Source organism: Oncorhynchus mykiss, chromosome 2, assembly GCF_057628025.1.
Source record: "Oncorhynchus mykiss isolate SJ-2025 chromosome 2, ASM5762802v1, whole genome shotgun sequence".
Classification (NCBI taxonomy): Eukaryota; Metazoa; Chordata; class Actinopteri; order Salmoniformes; family Salmonidae; genus Oncorhynchus; species Oncorhynchus mykiss.
This window is the reverse complement of record NC_143023.1, coordinates 26,545,420-26,565,811: the sequence shown is the minus strand read 5'-3', so window position 1 is coordinate 26,565,811 and position 20,392 is coordinate 26,545,420. Positions and strand designations below refer to the sequence as shown.

The 20,392-nt window shown below is 41.5% G+C and overlaps 2 protein-coding genes across 8 annotated transcripts; both read right to left on the bottom strand.

Moving 5' to 3' along the window:
- Positions 1-689: 689 nt before the first annotated feature.
- On the bottom strand, positions 690-6,113 carry LOC110485528 (uncharacterized). Of its 4 annotated transcripts, none has more exons than XM_021556627.3 (14): positions 5,720-6,113; positions 4,364-4,440; positions 4,133-4,205; positions 3,821-3,936; positions 3,679-3,704; positions 3,372-3,509; positions 3,011-3,120; positions 2,808-2,903; positions 2,610-2,693; positions 2,280-2,406; positions 1,877-1,982; positions 1,572-1,754; positions 1,258-1,332; positions 690-1,129 (listed from the first exon to the last, which is right to left on the bottom strand). In XM_021556627.3, exons 1-14 carry the CDS (start codon positions 5,739-5,741, stop codon positions 1,046-1,048), a joined length of 1,317 nt encoding a protein of 438 aa, XP_021412302.1. In that variant the 5' UTR covers positions 5,742-6,113; the 3' UTR covers positions 690-1,045. The 4 variants fall into 4 exon arrangements, with proteins under 4 accessions (XP_021412302.1, XP_036799974.1, XP_090050627.1 ...); XM_036944079.2 differs by lacking the exon at positions 5,720-6,113 and adding an exon at positions 4,533-5,027; XM_090194501.1 differs by lacking the exon at positions 3,679-3,704 and having other exon boundaries at positions 5,720-5,997.
- A 140-nt stretch (positions 6,114-6,253) lies between these two features.
- Positions 6,254-19,939, bottom strand: LOC110485543 (E3 ubiquitin-protein ligase RNF144B). 4 transcript variants are annotated; one of them, XM_036944070.2, is made up of 8 exons: positions 19,201-19,939; positions 16,211-16,511; positions 15,131-15,235; positions 14,156-14,216; positions 9,698-9,911; positions 8,593-8,722; positions 7,453-7,542; positions 6,254-7,259 (listed from the first exon to the last, which is right to left on the bottom strand). In XM_036944070.2, the coding sequence occupies exons 2-8, from the start codon at positions 16,421-16,423 to the stop codon at positions 7,077-7,079; spliced, it is 996 nt and encodes a 331-aa protein (XP_036799965.1). In that variant the 5' UTR covers positions 16,424-16,511; positions 19,201-19,939; the 3' UTR covers positions 6,254-7,076. The 4 variants fall into 4 exon arrangements, with proteins under 4 accessions (XP_036799965.1, XP_036799967.1, XP_090050653.1 ...); XM_036944072.2 differs by having other exon boundaries at positions 19,635-19,939; XM_090194527.1 differs by lacking the exons at positions 6,254-7,259; positions 7,453-7,542 and adding an exon at positions 7,709-7,774.
- Positions 19,940-20,392: the final 453 nt, after the last annotated feature.

Here is a 20,392-nt window from a genome sequence, read left to right as displayed (position 1 = left end):
TAACTCTTATGGATTGGGTTACATGCCGGTATTTTGCCTTGGGGTGATTATGTAGGATTGTGAGGATATCAATACAAACATGTATTTTATTTCTGAGGGCATCCGGGTGTATCGTCGGACAGGGCCACAGTGTCTCCCGACAGCTCCAGGCTAAGCCTCCAGTTTTTATGCTGCCGTCTCACCTGCTGTCTCTAACTCTGAATTATCGGCTATGAAAAGCCAACTGACATTTACTCCTGGGGTGCTGTCCTGTTGCACCCTCTACAACCACCGTGATTATTATTACCCGACCCTGCTGGTCATCTATGAACGTTTGAACATCTTGGCCATGTTCGGTTATAATCTCCACCCAGGACAGCCAGAAGAGCACTGGCCACCCCTCAGAGCCTGGTTCCTCTGGGTTACTTCCTAGGTTCTGGCCTTTCTAGGGAGTTTACCCTAGCCACTGTGCTTCTACATCTGCATTGCTTGCCGTTTGGGGTTTTAGGCTGGGTTTCTGTACAGCACTTAGTGACATTGGCAAAGGGCTTTATAACTTTGATTGATTGATTGATTTATGTTGGGCAGCCTTATTAAATATTGTATGTTTTTTTGAAAGTCTTTTTGCCAAGACAGCCTTTTTAATGTTACTCGTAACATTAGAAGCTAAAAAGCAATAACTATAATAGTAATGCAAAGCACTGACACAATAGGGTTTGCTTCTTTTTATTCAACTCCAGTATGAAAAACTGATCAATTAGTTAATTCCTTAATTCAGTATTTGAAATGCCATGTAATTTATACTAAATTAAATTCATATTTTTGGTCTTTACCACTGATGGCCTCATTATTCAAATCATATGTCAACATTACAGGAGTGTGCATTAAAATAGTCCACATTCACAAGACTCCTCCACTGATTAATTATTTATACTATAACTGTAATAATAGTTAGTCATGTGAAACTATATCACTCTCTAAGCATACTATTATGAAAGGTCTGGATGGACACTATACCACTCAGGACAAGGGGTTTCATGGTCAAACAAGACTTCACCACATGTCTTCAAAGGTAGTGGTTAAAGACTGTTTCATATTTCTCCTGTTTGCCTGATGTGACTTTGGGCTCCCCATTTTGCTTGACAAAGTCCTGAGAATAAACAACAAAAATTGCCATTAACATTATACTGATTTGGTAGCATTGAATCAACAGTGTTGTTACAAACACATGAGTGCTGTAGAGATGGTACTATGTTGTTATTCCACTATTGACCTCACCTCCAGCTCCTCCAATGATGTGCTGCCATCCTCTACTTTCTGACCAATCCCATGGCTGAAGCTCATGTAGCGCTCCTGTCAGAAGACAGCGATGTTGTATGGTAAAGCTTATATAGCTTGAGCATAGCTAGCTAATACATAAGCATTCTTTAGCACATATACTACATTTTGTCTCCTTGCAATGCCAACATACCTGGTAAAATAAGGTTAAGTGCATGAACGAATGAATATATACATTTATATATCGTCTTAGTACCTTGACCATCCCAGTGATTAAGTGAATACGTGAACGAATGAAAATGATACCTCATTACCTTGACCATGCTGGTGATAACTCCTTCCTCTATGATCCTGACTGCGTTCCTCAGGCCGCGTGCGAAGGCGTCCATGGCTCCGACGTGGGCTATGAACAGGTCCTCCAAGTCCGTGGACTCCCTACGCACCTTAGCATCGAAGTTCAGACCCCCCGGCTGCAGACCACCCTGCTCTATCACAGTCTGGGGAGGATAAAACAATACATTGTCCTACGTTCTTTCTGCTGACGTTCTGATAGGTATCATCATTAAATAACTGTTTATTAGTAATTGTGCGTGTGTGTGTCCATTATCTCCTATGTCACCTTCATTATCATGGTGGTGTTCCTGATGTCCATGGGGAACTGGTCTGTGTCCCAGCCCAGGTCAGGAGAACCCGTGTTGGAGTCCACAGAGCCCAGCATGCCAAACCTACACACCAGAACAACAGGCTTATTAGGTTAACTGGACTGGAACATCCAGATTACCAGGAATGACATCAACTACCCTGTCCAAAAAATACCACTAGCCACTTTTGAAAGGTGTAAGAAATATGGTGAAAATTATACCTCCCCTATCATTACATCTACCCTATCAGAGGGCAAGGTGGAGCATTAACATATTGATTCGACCTATCCAATCTCTCCAGACCTACACAAGTCCATCGAGGTAGAGAGCAGGTGATAGGGGGTCGGTTTGGGAAACGTGAAAGTCAACATGGCGACTTACACAGAGGCCATGACGACGTCGTGTTCATAGGAATGCCCAGCCAGAGTGGTGTGGTTGGGTTCGATGTTCAGTTTGAAATGGCTGTCCAGGTCATAATGCTTCAGGAAGCCTATGACACTCATTGCATCTATAAAAAGGTGAAACGGCAACATGTACAAAGAGATCTAAGATGGAAATTAAAGGCATCAGAGATTTTCTAGCATCTAATTGTTAGATGTGGTTAGTATTGCAGATAAACTGACTCTTGAGGGCCTCCATAGTTCAACAGTAACCACATTGTAAGGATGTGTACATTATGTTAATGTTGTGTTATACACCTAAACGCCTTACCATAGTCGTATTGATGTTTGCATGGCTCTTTGGGCTTGGGTTCAATGAGGAACTGGCACTTCAACCCTATCTTCTCCTTGTACTCTGATATACAAAAACACAATCAGATTATCATCTGAAAATGGTAGGTGACAGTTAAAAGTTGGTACAGTATTATGGTAACAATGTATTACACACACAGCAATGCTAGCTACTTACTGACAGTCATTTTGAAAAAGTTTGCCATATGTTTCAGTTCAGCGCCAACATCAGTGTTGTGTATCGAATAAAAACCCTCCCTGCCGCCCCAGAAGACTGCACAAGGAGACAAAAATACATGCACCAGGTTAGGTGGTGGCAAAGAAAGGGTCAGTGAAATCATGGTGGTAAATTATGAGATATTATTTATTCTCTCATCTCACCAAAGTTCTCTGCTCCCAGCTTCTTGGCTACATCCAGTCCTTTCTTCACCTGGGCCCCAGCATAGGCCAAAACATGGCAGTCAGGGTTGGTTGCTGCTCCATTCATGTACCTATGGTATTAGCAATAAATACAACATTAATTAAAATAAATGTAGGCTCCAAGTCGAATGGCAAAGAGATGGATTCATCGTGAAAGACGGACAATTGGACATAAATATTGTGAAAAACAATGCATATAGCCAATAATATACCATATATCCTCTATTATACAGCCTACAACAGATTATCATCTCTTCTACTTTGAAGTGTAAAAATAACCTTTGGAGTGTAATAATGACTAAGGTTGATGAGGAAAGCAGACCTTGAGTGAGCAAACAGATTGCAGGTGACCCACAGCACCTTGACCCCAGTCCTATTCTGCAGCTGCAGGGCCAGGTCTGTCATCTCATCCAGGTTGCTGTTGGACTCCTCCAGAGTGCTTCCCTCAGGGGACATGTCCCTATACAACAGGATAGATAGGAGGGTAACATAGATCAGTTAGTATACAGTTAGACCAAGCATCTTGGACGGTGCAACTTCTTCAAAGCATAAATGGCCACTCTATCCATGTCTCTACCGACTACCAAGAAGATGATTGATTTGATACTATAGGAACAATGTGACAATACCTGTCATGAAAGGTGTAGTACTTCACCTGAAAATAACATACACATGAATCTATATGGGTTACATGTTTTTTTTAAATTAAAGCTGTACATTCTTAAAGACAAAATGTTAAAAGATACAGTATTTGGGTGGAAGTTCACTCACACCAAGTTTGGTGAAGAACTCAAAGGCTGCATGGAGTCTCTTCTTGGCACATTCCATGGGGGTAGCACCCTCATTCCAGGGTCTGTGTTGTGTCTGGAACCCAAAAGGGTCGGCACCTGGTGGTGGGTCGAATGGAGGAAAACAAAATGCATCACATGAAGTTATCGTGACAGACCCATGATGAGAGATCGGGGTTGTTTTTTTTAAATGAAAGAGACAGTGCTTTATTGAATTAAATGTACAAATGTTTCTGTAGTCTATGTACAGTATAAATGAGAGTGACCTGAAGCAATCAATGTGAACATTCATTACCAGTCCCACAGAAGGAGTGCCAGTAACAGACTGAGAATCTCAGCCAGTCCTCCATACGTCTGCCCAGCAGCACCTGCACAGGTAAACAGTTACATGAAGCCTGCTGGGAAAACCTCAGTTGGGATCATTCAGGTGTGTAAAGGAGGTAGAGTCTCACTGTGCAACAGGAAGACAACAGACGGCCATGACACCTGACACACACAGCTCTTCTTTCATGTTTGCCACACCTACTTCTTCTGCATTGTAATGTTGGAAACACAAGACGTTTCGAGCTCCAGCGTTGGGTATATAAGGAATCTTCGGAATACCTGTGTGATACATTAATCTCGGTTAACCCAGAACTAAAATCTCGCACAGTGCTTGATTTGGGAAGGAGCTCACGGGAATTGAGTACCGGCACCTCAAATGTTCTGCTGCTTGATCTCCTGTTCCTCTTATAGAATATTGGCTCAAAAGTATTGTGGCGCTGCTGCACCTAAATATAAACACTACCGGCACCCAAAATGAGTACCGGTGTTGTGCCGAAAATCTTCCCCCTGACAGAATTCTCTCCCCCCTTCGAGTGAACGTGCACACACTCAATTCTTCATTGCTGCGACTTGTTTGCTAGTTGAGATTTCTGCTCTTCACTCCGTTGTTTGGCATACATTTCACTGCTCTTAATAGCAGAAAGCATGTTTTATTTGTGTCCTTCAAGGCAGCTGTCAATGATTAAGTTAGACTGCGTTTCATTTAATATTTTTTATGGCGGTTTGATCACGGGGAGGCACTAGTAATGCCTGCAGTTTTCGGGATGGCTATTTGTTTCAAATGTATTAGTCTATAAATAAATCTCTTTGCCAAAATTCGTCATCTCTCCCATGTCTTATTCGACTAGTAGTTGTTCTGAAATGTGGATTTCGGCAGGCAAGAAAATGGCCTTGCCGAAACCCTCCCCCCTTCAAATTTCCTTAATTTTGTGGCTAGAGTCAAATACTTTCTATAGAACAAACTATATTAATAATTCATGTATGTGTGTTATATTAAACATAATAGGGAGTTAAATGTAGGAAAGCAATAAACATTTCAGAACAACTACTAGTCGAATGAGACATGGGAGAGATGACGAATTTTAGCAAAGAGATTTATTTATAGACTAATACACTTGAAACAAATAGCCAAACCGAAAACTGCAGACATTACTAGTGTCTCCCCCGCGATCAAACCGCCTTAAAAAAAAATCTAATGAAACGCAGCCTAACGTGATCATTGACAGCTGCCTTGAAGGGCACAAATAAAAAATGCTTTCTGCTACTAAGATCAGTGAAATGTAGGCTAAACTGACAACGGAGTGAAGAGCAGAATCAAGCAAAAAATAAAACATTGCCTTGGAAAATCGGGTTTCCCTGCAAATATTGCAGAAACTTCACATTTATAAAGCATCTAACTGCCATGCACGACGAAAAACAATTTCAGCTATATTTTGGTGAATGCATGAAACTTCCAATCTCAGCTTTCGTTTGCATGGTCAATTGCCACTGACTTAAAGCCTATATAAAACCGATATTGAGGAAGAAGTGTGCTATAATTGAAGCAAAGAATGATTACCAGCAAAGAATTCTGTTTCCATACCGATGTCAAATACTTTTAAGAACTTCAGATCATCTCTGAGTTTTCCCCTCGAAGTTCCACTTCGTCTTGAATTAAAATAAGAAACGCAATCTTCACATCTACCACAAGGTGTCTCTGGAAACCAGCAGAACAATAACCGTTTAAGATTTTTTGTCAAAATAGTATTTTTTGGTCCCGTTTGACAGCATCAAACCGCCTTTCAAAACCCACAAACTAGTCAGCCTTATCACCGTCTTCTTTGGTCAACGCTAACTGTCATTCCCAAACTCCGTGGTAGACTTTGGATCTGACAGGCTAATCAATACATTGCAACATTATTGCAGTCATTCACATTGTACGACTTCTTTAGGGCTCCATTTACTATGGTTCTAATCTTCAGTAGCAAGATTATGAAGACAAACAGGACTATGACTGGGTGAATCTCGAAAGGTCATGTTATAAATCAGGGTAAACAAGATTATATAACAATGTGCAAACAAACATTTAAGACATAATATTATGCAGCCAGGGCATGTTCAATATCTGTTGTTTATTTCAATTACAATTGATCTTTTACAAAATATCTGATGCAGAAACATCAACGAAAAAAAGTAGAAACAAGACAGAACACCATATACACTATTCCATAAATACATATTTACATACATTATAGTAGTAGTAGTATATAGAATCCAACAGAAATTTGGTCTGGAATCCCAGGTGGAATCTGTCAGCAGCAGAAAATATTTATATGTGCACCTTTGAAGCCCTATATCATTGGTTACTTTCAAAATGGCACCCCAGGGACTGGTCAAAAGTTGTATACTATGTAGGGAATAGGGTGCCATTTGGGATGTACACATTTTTCTCCCAGTACCCAATACAGTGCACAATGCAGTTTCCACAGCACATTATGAAACCATGTTTTGCATTGGTTAAGGATGTTACTTACAGTCGTTATGTTACTTATGTTACTTACAGTCATTCTTTTCATAAACAACATACACTTTTGCATAATATAATGGAAGGCAAAACAAATACCACCAAATACCAGGCACTGTAGGATGGAGGCACTTGTGCACCTACTGTAACAAGACTGGTTTGGCATCGTGACGTTTGGCACATGAGGGTGGTAGACAGTGGTCCTGTACTGTATGTGTGTGTGAGATGGTGGGAATCAGGGTACTAGTCAGTTTTCAATTCTGTCAATTCAATACATTATTTAAAATTCAATGAGTTGAAAATTACCCCATTCTTTTCAATAAAGATGTTTCCATTCATGAATTAAAATCAGTGCCTGAACTGACTGAATGGATCCATTCCCAGACCGTGGTGAGAAGAAGGAGCAGTCTCTTTATGACTTGGTGGGACTGAGTTCTGGCTGTATGTCTGTCTGTGTGAGCTCTTTCTTCTTCCTCCTCTTCTTTTTGCCTCGGCAGGGCTTGCACAGGCAGCACAGGACGCAGGGTGAAGCCAGCAGGAGGAGAGGAGAGGCCAACAGCACGATGACACTGACGCCAACCAGGATGCCCACCACCTGCCAAGAGGACAAGGTTTACACACACACACAAACGCACACACAGGGTGTTTAGCAGGAGGCCAATAAATGTGAACGTCACATACAAAATGGTAGGCCGATGACTGTTGATTCAGGCATACAAGAAAACTTGATATAGCAAAACACAGATTTCCTGGTTTACTGGAGTGTAAAATGAGAAGAGTCACCTCACCTGTGTTCTGTTCCACATGACGGAGGCTCGGGAGTGGCCCAGCTTGTTTCTGCATGGCCCCTTATCATAGTGCCTCAGAAATATATCACCCTTAACATATAACAACAGTTATCATAGTGCCTCAGAAATATATCACCTTAACATATAACAACAGTTATCATAGTACCTCAGAAATATATCACCTCAACATATAACAACAGTTATCATAGTGCCTCAGAAATATATCACCCTTAACATATAACAACAGTTATCATAGTGCCTCAGAAATATATCACCTTAACATATAACAACAGTTATCATAGTGCCTCAGAAATATATCACCCTTAACATATAACAACAGTTATCATAGTGCCTCAGAAATATATCACCTTAACATATAACAACAGTTATCATAGTGCCTCAGAAATATATCACCTTAACATATAACAACAGTTATCATAGTGCCTCAGAAATATATCACCTTAACATATAACAACAGTTATCATAGTGCCTCAGAAATATATCACCTTAACATATAACAACAGTTATCATAGTACCTCAGAAATATATCACCTTAACATATAACAACAGTTATCATAGTACCTCAGAAATATATCACCTTAACATATAACAAGTTATCATAGTACCTCAGAAATATATCACCTTAACATATAACAAGTTATCATAGTACCTCAGAAATATATCACCTTAACATATAACAACAGTTATCATAGTGCCTCAGAAATATATCACCTTAACATATAACAACAGTTATCATAGTACCTCAGAAATATATCACCTTAACATATAACAACAGTTATCATAGTGCCTCAGAAATATATCACCTTAACATATAACAACAGTTATCATAGTGCCTCAGAAATATATCACCTTAACATATAACAACAGTTATCATAGTACCTCAGAAATATATCACCTTAACATATAACAAGTTATCATAGTACCTCAGAAATATATCACCTTAACATATAACAACAGTTATCATAGTGCCTCAGAAATATATCACCTTAACATATAATAACAGTTATCATAGTGCCTCAGAAATATATCACCTTAACATAGAGGAATACAGTATCACCATTAACATACAACATGTAGGTTCAGACTTATTGAAGCATTTATAACTGTATGTGGACTTACATCCAGGTTCTGCAGACAGTACCAACAGAAGGTGTGTTTGCAGCTCTTACACAGCATCTGGGCACAGCCTTGGTTCCTCTCGATGTACACACCACACATGGGGCACTGCTTGATGGGCAGATCAGAGTCACTGCATGACCGGCCCCATGGGACAGGTGGATGAGGGGTGGGGGAAATGGGGGGGGGAAATGGGGGGAGAGGTAGGGGGAGAGGTGGTGGGGGAGGTGAGGGAGAGTGGGTTTAGACAGAATTAGAATAAGAATGTTAATAATATCTATACATTATAGTGTAAATATAATTATATGTTGGGTTAAACCATGGGAGCTGAGGCACAGACTGGCATCTTTATTTAGCACTAATGTTAATTGGCGGCTTAACTTTATTTATTTGGGGAGAAGAAACTACGAGGGAACCAGTTGACTGATTACCATGGTACGAAGGGATTGAATTAACTGCATTGTATTACTAAATGGACCAATAGTGTTAATCCCCCACAACAACATCAAACTGGCATTTTGTCTCTCATACTTTGGGGCTCAAAATCTAAGATTTTAGAACACTTTCTGGTCTTGTCTGATGCTGTTATACTTTAGTACATTAAATCCATCGATTCAAGGACATTTCGTCCAGTACATGAGGCACTTCGTGTTACCAAAGCAACGGAAATGGATTCACTGACTGACTCCCCCCTATGGCAGGGATACAATGGCATTCCATTAAGCTTTCCTCCACACCTTCCAATACCACACACACACGCACGCACGCACACACACACACACACACACACACACACACACACACACACACACACACACACACACACACACACACACACACACACACACACACATTGAAGGGTGGAAGGGGTGGAATACTGTATAGAGAGAGGGACACTGACAGAATATCTGAGGAACACACTGAGCACACTGTCTGTGCCACACCAGAAATGGCACTGGGTGTAGCTAGCTTGCCCAAAAGGACAAGACACTCTTACCAAATTGTTAATTTGACTTATTTCCAAAATGACTAGCAACAGTACTGCCAACTACTACTTCAATCAGCAATATTTTTTTTCACCAAGGTGCCCTGACTGTGACTGACTGACCTGCTCTCTGAGGCAGGCGATGATGATGTCATAGGCTGGTGATCAGGGCAGGCGTGCCCGCCCTGCCAGGGCCCTCTACAGCCAGAGCAGAAGACGGTGTGGCAGGCTGGACAGGGCACGGATGTAGGCTGGCCCTCTGAGCTGGGCCCAACGCTGCAGACAGCCTGGCACTCCAGCACTGGGCACCATGCTCTACTAGGGTCCAGCTGCACCCCTGAAACATAACAAACCAATGATGAACATAAACACATGTATGTCCATGTATGTACAGTGGGGCAAAAAAGTATTTAGTCCGCCACCAATTGTGCAAGTTCTCCCACTTAAAAAGATGAGAAAGGCCTGTAATTTTTATCATAGGTACACTTCAACTATGACAGACAAAATGAGAAAAAAAAATCCAGAAAATCACATTGTAGGATTTTTTATGAATTTATTTGCAAATTATGGTGGAAAATAAGTATTTAGTCACCTACAAACAAGCTAGATTTCTGGCTCTCATAGACCTGTAACTTCTTCTTTAAGAGGCTCCTCTGTCCTCCACTCGTTACCTGTATTAATGGCACCCGTTTGAACTTGTTATCAGTATAAAAGACACCTGTCCACAACCTCAAACAGTCACAATCCAAATTCCACTATGGCCAAGACCAAAGAGCTGTCAAAGGACACCAGAAACAAAATTGTAGACCTGCACCAGGCTGGGAAGACTTAATCTGCAATAGGTAAGCAGCTTGGTTTGAAGAAATCAACTGTGGGAGCAATTATTAGGAAATGGAAGACATACAAGACCACTGATAATCTCCCTCGATCTGGGGCTCCACGCAAGATCTCACCCCGGGGGGTCAAAATGATCACAAGAACGGTGAGCAAAAATCCCAGAACCACACGGGGGGACCTAGTGAATGACCTGCAGAGAGCTGGGACCAAAGTAACAAAACCTACCATCAGTAACACACTACGCCGCCAGGGACTCAAATCCTGCAGTGCCAGACGTGTCCCCCTGCTTAAGCCAGTACATGTCCAGGCCCATCTGAAGTTTGCTAGAGAGCATCTGGATGATCCAGAAGAAGATTGGGAGAATGTCATATGGTCAGATGAAACCAAAATATAACTTTTTGGTAAAAACTCAACTCGTCGTGTTTGGAGGACAAAGAATGCTGAGTTGCATCCAAAGAACACCATACCTACTGTGAAGCATGGGGGTGGAAACATCATGCTTTGGGGCTGTTTTTCTGCAAAGGGACCAGGACGACTGATCCGTGTAAAGGAAAGAATGAATGGGGCCATGTATCGTGAGATTTTGTGTGAAAACCTCCTTCCATCAGCAAGGGCATTGAAGATGAAACGTGGCTGGGTCTTTCAGCATGACAATGATCCCAAACACACCGCCCGGGCAACGAAGGAGTGGCTTCGTAAGAAGCATTTCAAGGTCCTGGAGTGGCCTAGCCAGTCTCGAGATCTTAACCCCATAGAAAATCTTTGGAGGGAGTTGAAAGTCCGTGTTGCCCAGCAACAGCCCCAAAACATCACTGCTCTAGAGGAGATCTGCATGGAGGAATGGGCCAAAATATAAGGTATATAACAAAGTATTGAGATAAACTTTTGTTATTGACCAAATACTTATATTCCACCATAATTTGCAATTAAATTCATTAAAAATCCTACAATGTGATTTTCTGGATTGTGTTTTCTCATTTGTCTGTCATAGTTGAAGTGTACCTATGATGAAAATTACAGGCCTCTCTCATATTTTTAAGTGGGAGAACTTGCACAATTGGTGGCTGACTAAATACTTTATTGCCCCACTGTACATACACAGGTAACTGCCAAAATAAAGGAAACACTAGTAAATGAGGGATATAAAGTATATTGAAAGCAGGCGCTTCCACACAAGTGTGGTTCCTGAATTAATTAAGCACTTAACATTCCATCATGCCCAGTTAACCATTATTTTGGCTACCATGGCTCAAAGAGATCTCAGTGACTTTGAAAGAGGGGTCTCAAATGAGCATTGGGGGTTTGTGTGTATGTGTCTGTGTGTGTGTGTTGTGTGTGTGTGTGTCTCAGTTACCAGATCTCAACCCAATTGAACACTTATGAGAGATTTTGGATAGGCGCCTGAGACAGCGTTTTCCTCTACCATAAACAAAACACAAAATTATGGAATTTCTCATGGAAGAATGGTGTCGCATCCCTCCAATAGTTAAAGACACTTGTAGAATCTATGCCATGTTCTGGCAGCTCGTGGTGGCCCAACGTCCTATTTAGATGCTTTATTTGATTTTGACAGTTACCTGTATGTATGTCTATAGAATGATACCCAAAGCAAGGTATTAGATATAGAGGGTAGAGGATCCTAGATACGGGTGCCTTCATAAAGTATTCACACCTCTTGACTTTTTCTACATGTTGTTGTGTTACTGCCTGCATTTTAAATTGGTTAAATTGAGATTTTGTGTCACTGGCCTCCATACCCCAAAGTATAATTATATTTTTGGGAAGTTTGTACAAATTAAAATAAAAAATTAAAAGCTGAAATGTCTTGCGTCAATAAGTATTCAACCCATTTGTTTTGGCAAGCCTAAATGAGTTCAGGAGTAAGAATTTGATTAACAAGTCATATAATAAGTTGCATGGACTCACTCTGTGTGCAATAATAGTGTTTAACATGATATTTGAATGACTACCTTATTGCTGTACCCTACACATACAATTATCTGTAAGATCCCTCAGTCGAGCAGTGAATGGGTAAAAAAAAAAAAAAAATCTGACATTGAATATTACACTTGGGGTATCAATACACCCAGATCTACAAAGATACAGGCACCTTCCTAACTCAGTTGCTGGAGAGGAAGGAAACCGCTCAGGTATTTCACCATGAGGACTATGGTGACTTTAAAACAGTTACAGTTTAATGGCTGTGATAGGAGAAAACTGAAGATGGATCAACAACATTGTAGCCTGTACAGAATACAAATATCCCAATACATGCATCCTGTTCCCAATTAGGCACTAAATGTGGCAAAGAAATTAACTTTATGTCCTAAATACAAAGCATTATGTTAAGGGAAAATCCAACACAAGACATCACTGAATACCACTCTTCATATTTTCAAGCATGGTGGTGGCTGCATCATGTTATGGGTATGCTTGTCATCGGCAAGGACTAGGGAGTTTTTTAGGATACAATTAAACGGAATAGAGCTAAGCACATGAACATTTTAGAGGAAAACCTGGTTCAGTCTGCTTTCCAACAGACACTGGGAGACAAATTAATCTTTCAGCAGGACAATAACCAAAAACAGGCCAAATATACAAATATACACAACATTGGATGTTCCTGAATGGCCTATTTACAGTTTTGACTTAAATCGGCATGACAATCTATGGCACGACTTGGAAATGGCTGTCTAGCAATGATCCACAACCAACTTGACAGAGCTTGAAGAATTAAAATAATAATGTGCAAATATTGTACAATCCAGGTGTGCAAAGCTTGTAGAGACTTACCCAGAAAGTCTCACAGCTGTAATTGCTGCCAATGGTTACTCTAACATGTATTGACTCAGGGGGTTAAATACTTATGTAATCTGGATATATTAGTCTCTTTTATTATTATTATTTTTTTTTACAAATGTTACAATACTTCCACTTTGACATTACAGAGTATTTTGTGTAGATCGATGAAAAAAAAGACAATTAAATCCATTTGAATCCCACCTTGTAAAAAGTCAAGGGGTGTGAATACTTTCTGAAGGCACTGTAGGCCTGCTTATCCTAGATGTGCCAGGGCAGGGATTTCAGTGGGGTTTATAACTGCTTTCGTAACAAAGGCACATGTTGTCCTTATCAGGGGAGCACCATAACAACATATTTTGTGCACTTTGTTAGACTTTTCCTAGATCCAATTTTTTAAGGTATTTGATTTATGACTGAACGGTGACTAATATTGGTTTCAGTGTGTTGTTGCTTCAAGGCAAACCAACCAAATGTCAAACCAGCTGGGACTTTTTCTACACTGTTTTCTTCTCTTCACGCTCTCAGAAATGACTTTTGTCTCTAAACTAAAGCCAACAACAACCAACCATATTTCTTCACCAACAAAAACAGCAGACAGACAGAACAATAAAAACTTCATAATATATAGTAATTATTCAACTGCTATTTATAAATCGCCTTATGCTAATCTGGTATCTTGACGAACCGTCTAGTAGCTACTAAAGTTACAAGAACCTTTCAGCTGGACTGGAACGGGGTGGGAGGGAGTCAAGATAAGGACTAGAGGGAGTCTCTCTCGGTACTATAACCCCACAATATGCCAGGCATGTCGATAATAGAGGCAGGCTCAGATCAGCTCAGCTCACTGCCACCAGATGGCCCAGACCTGAAATAGCCTGGTTGCCGTGACAGCCGTCACCAGTCACCTCACCAGCATGCTAATGCTAATGAACGGTACCGTACCTCGTTCAAACTCCAGCCGCTGGTACAGCTCAACCTGATCCGCAGGGGCAAAACAGGCTATCTGCAAAACAACACAAAAAAATAACAGAATGGATCACGTCTGTGATTATGTCTCAAAATCTACCTTATGTATATACTGTACTCGATACCATCTACTGCATCTTGCCTGTGCCGTTCTGTACCATCACTCATTCATATATCTTTATGTACATATTCTTTATCCCTTTACACTTGTGTGTATAAGGTAGTAGTTGTGGAATTGTTAGGTTAGATTACTCGTTGGTTATTACTGCATTGTCGGAACTAGAAGCACAAGCATTACGCTACACTCGCATTAACATCTGCTAACCATGTGTATGTGACAAATAACATTTGATTTGATTTGAAATCAAAGGAGGACCAGCCTGGTCCCAGATCAGTTTATGCTGTATTGCCAACTTCTATGGTTATTGTCACAAACAGATCTGAGAACAGGCTTTAATGTAATGCATTCCACATAAATGAAATGTATTGCATTCTATAGAAATGCAGAATTTAACCAGGGATAATCATTTCAAGAGAAGAGCGGTTGATTACCAAACTCTCTGACCTGATCGCAACACTACATTGGCTTGTGCTGTGGAGTATTTACCATTTACACCTGCCAATAACATTTGAAAGTTCAAGGTGTGGTGGCATGATGTAAGATGTAGAAAGGTTTGGCAAATTAATCTTACCCAACGGTACCCAACCCTACTAGTGGTAACAGGCAAATACATATGAGTGTAATAGCAAAGTAGCAGTGTAATAGTCAAATGGTCTAAACATTGATGTGTACCAGTGGTTCTTTGAATGTGTCCAAAATGGCACCCTATTCCCTATATAATTCCCTATGTGCCCTGGTCAAAAGTAGTGCACTATAAAGGGAATATGGTGTCATTTGAGTCGCAGGCACAGTAGAACAGCACAGTAGAACATCCAGTATAAGCCTAGTACCTCTGAGTGGAGTAGGACTCCTGTCCTCTGACAAGCCATGTCTGGACATGTGACCGGGCTGCCCCCACCCTCCCGGATGGCCAGCTGAACATACTGCTGCAGACACTGAGGGGACAGACAACCAATGACGTAAACACAGATGTGAATAATATGTATGTCTATGGACAGAACCAGAGAGCAGGGCCATGTTCAGCAACGCACAATGTTGTGAAATGTTCAGAAACATGCCTCTCTGTAGCCATGTAGAGTAAGGAACCACGTCAGCTCTGATCATTATATTTTTTATCTACAACGTTCCACAATATTCACCAACTAAAAGTGGCCCTGGATTGATGTTGATGTTGACAGTATCTGAGATATACAGTAAGTAATATTTGAACTAGACTCTTCTCTAACAAACGATTTGATGCTAAAGACAGGGCAGACAAAAAATGCAGTCCTGCGAGTCTGTTCATGCAAAAACCTGCCGTTTTGTTTGTCAGAAGAGTCACACCAAGCCTCACCCAGCTACTGTAGCAACAGCAGAATGCAGAAGGCATGGGGTTTATTGTCAATCAGTGCATAGTACTGGTAAGTGGTAACCAGTGTTGTGTTGACAGTATCTCTCTATGGCTGTGTTCCAAATGGCATCGTATTCCCTATATAGTACGACTTTCCAGGCCCCATTGGGATGCACCCTATGTTTGACCTTGGCCTAGCAACTCAGACTGCTGCTACGAGCGACGCCAGCAGCCAGGCAGAGATTAGCACCTGCCAGCCAACCCCACGCCAGGATATCTCACTCTCCGTGTCAAGGCACGTCACCTCCACCTCAGTGCGGATGGATACAGGCTGACTGAACACCAATCAATAGAAAGTCAGCTACAGTACTGCCTGCCAGAGATAAAAGTGAAAGAGAAACTAAATGCTTTCAGGAAAACGGTGATTAAATATATATTTTTGATTCGGCAGATAGATATGTCCTGTTGTTTGAATGCTTAGTCTTGTTGAATGAAAATAGAGGGAGAATAGAAAATACAGGCATTTTCCTGCCCAGTATCAGATATGAGAAGTGATGGCAGGTTTGTGTTGTCTACCTACCGGGGTGCAGAAGACACAGTCACAGGTGTGCAGCGTGCTGGTTGCTGCTGAGGGGTGCTCACTAAGGCACAGCTTGCAGTAGACCACCACATTAGGCTGGGTGGAGGAGGCCACTACAGCCCCGGCCTGGCCCAGAGGCTGGGATGGACTGCTGTTGGCTATGGGGCCCTGACCCTGACTCTGGCCCTGGTCTGGACTGCTGTTGTTGGCCATGGGGGGAGCAGAGCGGTCAGTCAGCACTGCCTGGAAGCTTCTCTTAGCCCTTCTGCTGGAGGAAGTGTGGAGGGCTGTGCTCCATGATCTGGAGGATGGTGGAGAACAGAAGACAAGCAGTCAGCCGATAACCTTGCCAGTCCCCACATCATCTAGTTGTGTTTAAAACAGATGATAGCCTCGCCAGTCCCCACATCATCTAATGGTGTTTAAAACAGATGATAGCCTCGCCAGTCCCCACATCATCTAATGGTGTTTAAAACAGATGATAGCCTCGCCAGTCCCCACATCATCTAATGGTGTTTAAAACAGCTGATAGCCTCGCCAGTCCCCACATCATCTAATGGTGTTTAAAACAGATGATAGCCTCGCCAGTCCCCACATCATCTAATGGTGTTTAAAACAGCTGATAGCCTCGCCAGTCCCCACATCATCTAATGGTGTTTAAAACAGCTGATAGCCTCGCCAGTCCCCACATCATCTAATGGTGTTTAAAACAGCTGATAGCCTCGCCAGTCCCCACATCATCTAATGGTGTTTAAAACAGATGATAGCCTCGCCAGTCCCCACATCATCTATTTGTGTTTAAAACAGCTGAGAGGATAAGAGACTAGTTCCAGGTTGCTTCCCAAATAGTGCACTAATTTTAACCAGAGCCCTATTTTGGATGTGGCCCCAGACATATAATTATCACTTCCTGTTAATGAACAGAGGAGCCATTACTCCCCCCTCCTTCCAGCAGTATTAGTGTGTGTAGCCGTTGGTAACATGGCTGTTTTACATTGGTATCTACGGTGCAACACTTCTACAGGGCAACACAAAATCATGGGTAATATCTTTGCGTCTTTGCAATAGACGAACAAGAGAAGAGGTGTTATCCCTCTTACCAATAAAATGTATCTTTCGGGTTTCGCCAGAAGGAAAATATTAATTTCAGAATTCATTGAAGAGCAGGAAACTCGGGGTGCTGTTGCCATTTGACCCATTTCACATGTTCTGGACTAATCCAGGCTAGAGAAGAGGACAAAGTCTACCTAAGAGGTCTAACTGTAGCTCAGGTCATCTGGTGTTGGGCCCTGTGAAAGAGTACAAACCCAGAGCCAATTTCTCTGCCCTCAAATCCAATGAGTAAAAATAAAGAATTAAGTATTAAAATAGATTTAGCATGACAGAATGAGTGGCTAAAAAGCTGTTGATTGTGCATGTGTCTATCTACAGTTTCTCATTCTCCACACAAAATGCAGTCACTGTTTAAATTGGCAGGCAAATTTATACCAGCCAAATCAATAGAGCCAACATCACTGTCCTAAATTTACTGTGCTCCTCTATCTAACATTGATTTATGGCACATGTGCAAAACACTGATACTTGCACTTGAATGTGCACATTTTATTTCTGCACAGTCATTCTTTCTCTCTGTCCCATAGGAGTGAAGCCCTTCTGCATTGTGGTGGAGAATGGAGAGCAGGGTGAAGACATCCGACAATGCTACTTACTTCTGTCTGACTGTCTGTTCGTCAGAGTCAGTCTGTCAGCCTATCAGTTTGTAAGACTGCCCGCCTGTCTGTCAGTCTGTCTGTCAGTCTGTCTGTCCTGCACAACCATAACAGGAAGGTAGCAGTAACAAACAGACCTGTTATTACCGGTAATAAAAACTCTTGTTATTTTGCATTACGACACAATGGTGCTTTATCAGTTTCCTCTATCTCTCCGCCTGGAAAGTTCCTCACCCTTTTGTTATCTTGATGAAATATTGCAACCCGCAAAATGACACAAATGGAGGAAAGGATTGCCAATGTCACTGGAGTGTTTGGATCCAGCCATTGACACAGCAATCAGGAGTATGGGGGTCAGCTGGAGTGAACCGCTAGCTTGTAGCATACAACAACAACAAACATGTTTATACCGTCATCATGATGTAGACAAGCTTTTATTAACTAACCATAAGGCCTTTGCTTTGACTAATAACAGATTTCACATTACAGTGAGTTCTGTTTCTAACCATAATGTAGGCATTCTCCATGGATCAAAGGCTAGGTTGAATGCCTGCCAGGGATCAAAGCCTCATTGTCCAGCACACAAGCAGAAACAGAGAACCAGCTCAGCTCGGTGAATAGTTGCCATACATACAGAGTGACTGGCTGTGTTCTGTTGGAAGGAGGCAGCTGGGCCTGGCCCTATGCTACCGGACTTACAATCCTGTGTGTGTGTGTGTGTGTGTGTGTGAGAGAGAGAGAGAGAGCAAGCGAGAGAGAGTGAGAGAAAGAAAGACATTCATCTTGCTGCAGTTAATGCAGGTCTAAATGTCAAATTGTTTCTACTCCAATTTCTATGAAAATGCTGTTTTAATGAATCAATTAATCAAATAAACAAACCAACCATAATTTGTTTATTACTGTGTTATTACCAAATACTGTATTTATGTTGTAGTACATGTTAAACTACAGTAAATGGGAGTGACGACCTCTTTATATGAGGGTATCCCCCTAATAAAGTATATTCTTCATCCAGAATTCATAGAGGAATGATCTGAAATATACTCATTGTTCGCATGTAGCAGACAACAGAAGAATAGAAGATGAGCTTGACTGGCACAATTTCACCTTCCAAGGTTGTAGCTATACTTAGGTCCACGTTGAAATTCTGCAACATACGCACATTAAACCATTCCTTACACAGAAAATGACATTTAAATGCCACACAATAAATAAATGTCACAATAAATAAGGAAACACTAGGGGGGAAAGAACGAGAGGGGGGAAGAGAGAGAGACCTACCTCCTCGGTCAGGTCCCCTACTTCGTGTAGCCTACGAGCTGCTTCTGTCCAGATTAAAAACCGCAGTGCTTTTACTAGGACACATGCACATCTGTTGATACACAGTCACCTACAAAACACCTCCGCTCGGTCGCCACGATATTCACACAAGCACCACCCATTTACCTCTTTCTTCCAACTGCACTAGACACACCTGCCTGCCTGGCCTACAGTCACCAACGCAATCAGTGTTGGTATGCACAGTCCGTCCCGTGTTTCCAGATGGACGGGGGGGGGTGTATAGTATTGTTCCGCCAACGATGTTCTTGCTGCCCTGCCTGCTGCTTACTTGACCAGGAAGCGGTAGGCTATTGGTGGAATGTCCTCAAGCCTGCCCCTGGCGGCTTGCATAGAAAAAAAAGCAAAAGCAAAAACCTAAAAGCATAATCTCTCACCTCAGGAGTTCGTCCTTTTTGACTACATAATGAATCTTATTGTTACAAATCCACAGAAGCTTCTCTTGTGATATATCCTGGTTGGGTAGAATATTGCAGTAAATGTGTTTTTACTTTCGATATCCGGGGTTTGCTCGTTAATAGCTTTCTGACGGAAGGATGATGGGAGTGATATATATATATTGAATTGGATGACCGTAGAGAGCAAGGTACACTATGATTTTACCGATAGTCAAACTCTTCCCTTCAGAGAGCGGAGAATAATGCAATATACTGTTTCCTGGCGCTCTGATGGTTTAGGGACCATCGTAAAAGTGCAATACCGGTGATAAAAATAATAATGTTTTTGCATTCCAAATTAGGAGGGGTAAGCCCTATATGACGATTACACACACTGCATAGGGCCTCCAGTCACTAAAGGGCCAAGCATTTTTATTAGTTACCTCTAACTACTAATATTTTACCCATTTACAAGGATACTTTTCAAAAGCCTCTTTTCTATGTGAAATGGAAATGTAAAACCAGATAATGTGAAGTAACTGACCCCACTCATCCATGCTACATTCATTAGAATTCCAGTTCAGTACTTCCCTGATTTTATAGGCATATTTCTTGTGATAAGTCTAACTTTCAATACCTTCCTATCCATATGAGCTACAGATCTACAGACAATGGTAGTGGGTTCCTTCACCTCTCTTATACATTTTTAATTCCTCCCCTTTGATTCTCTATAAATATTTTTCTTATTACAGCATTCA

Excerpts from the sequence above, each read along its gene's own strand:
- LOC110485528 (XM_021556627.3), bottom strand. The coding sequence starts at position 5,741 with ATGGAAACAGAATTCTTTGCTG. Across the intron at positions 3,510-3,678 it reads TACTACACCTTTCATGACAG|GGACATGTCCCCTGAGGGAA; the intron begins GTATTGTCACAT and ends CCTGTTGTATAG. Across the intron at positions 2,694-2,807 it reads CTTTTTCAAAATGACTGTCA|AGTACAAGGAGAAGATAGGG; the intron begins GTAAGTAGCTAG and ends TTTGTATATCAG.
- LOC110485543 (XM_036944070.2), bottom strand. The coding sequence starts at position 16,423 with ATGGCCAACAACAGCAGTCCAGACCAGGGCCAGAGTCAGGGTCAGGGC. Across the intron at positions 15,236-16,210 it reads ACTGTGTCTTCTGCACCCCG|TGTCTGCAGCAGTATGTTCA; the intron begins GTAGGTAGACAA and ends CTGTCCCCTCAG. Across the intron at positions 8,723-9,697 it reads TCGCCTGCCTCAGAGAGCAG|TGACTCTGATCTGCCCATCA; the intron begins GTCAGTCAGTCA and ends CCGGTCATGCAG.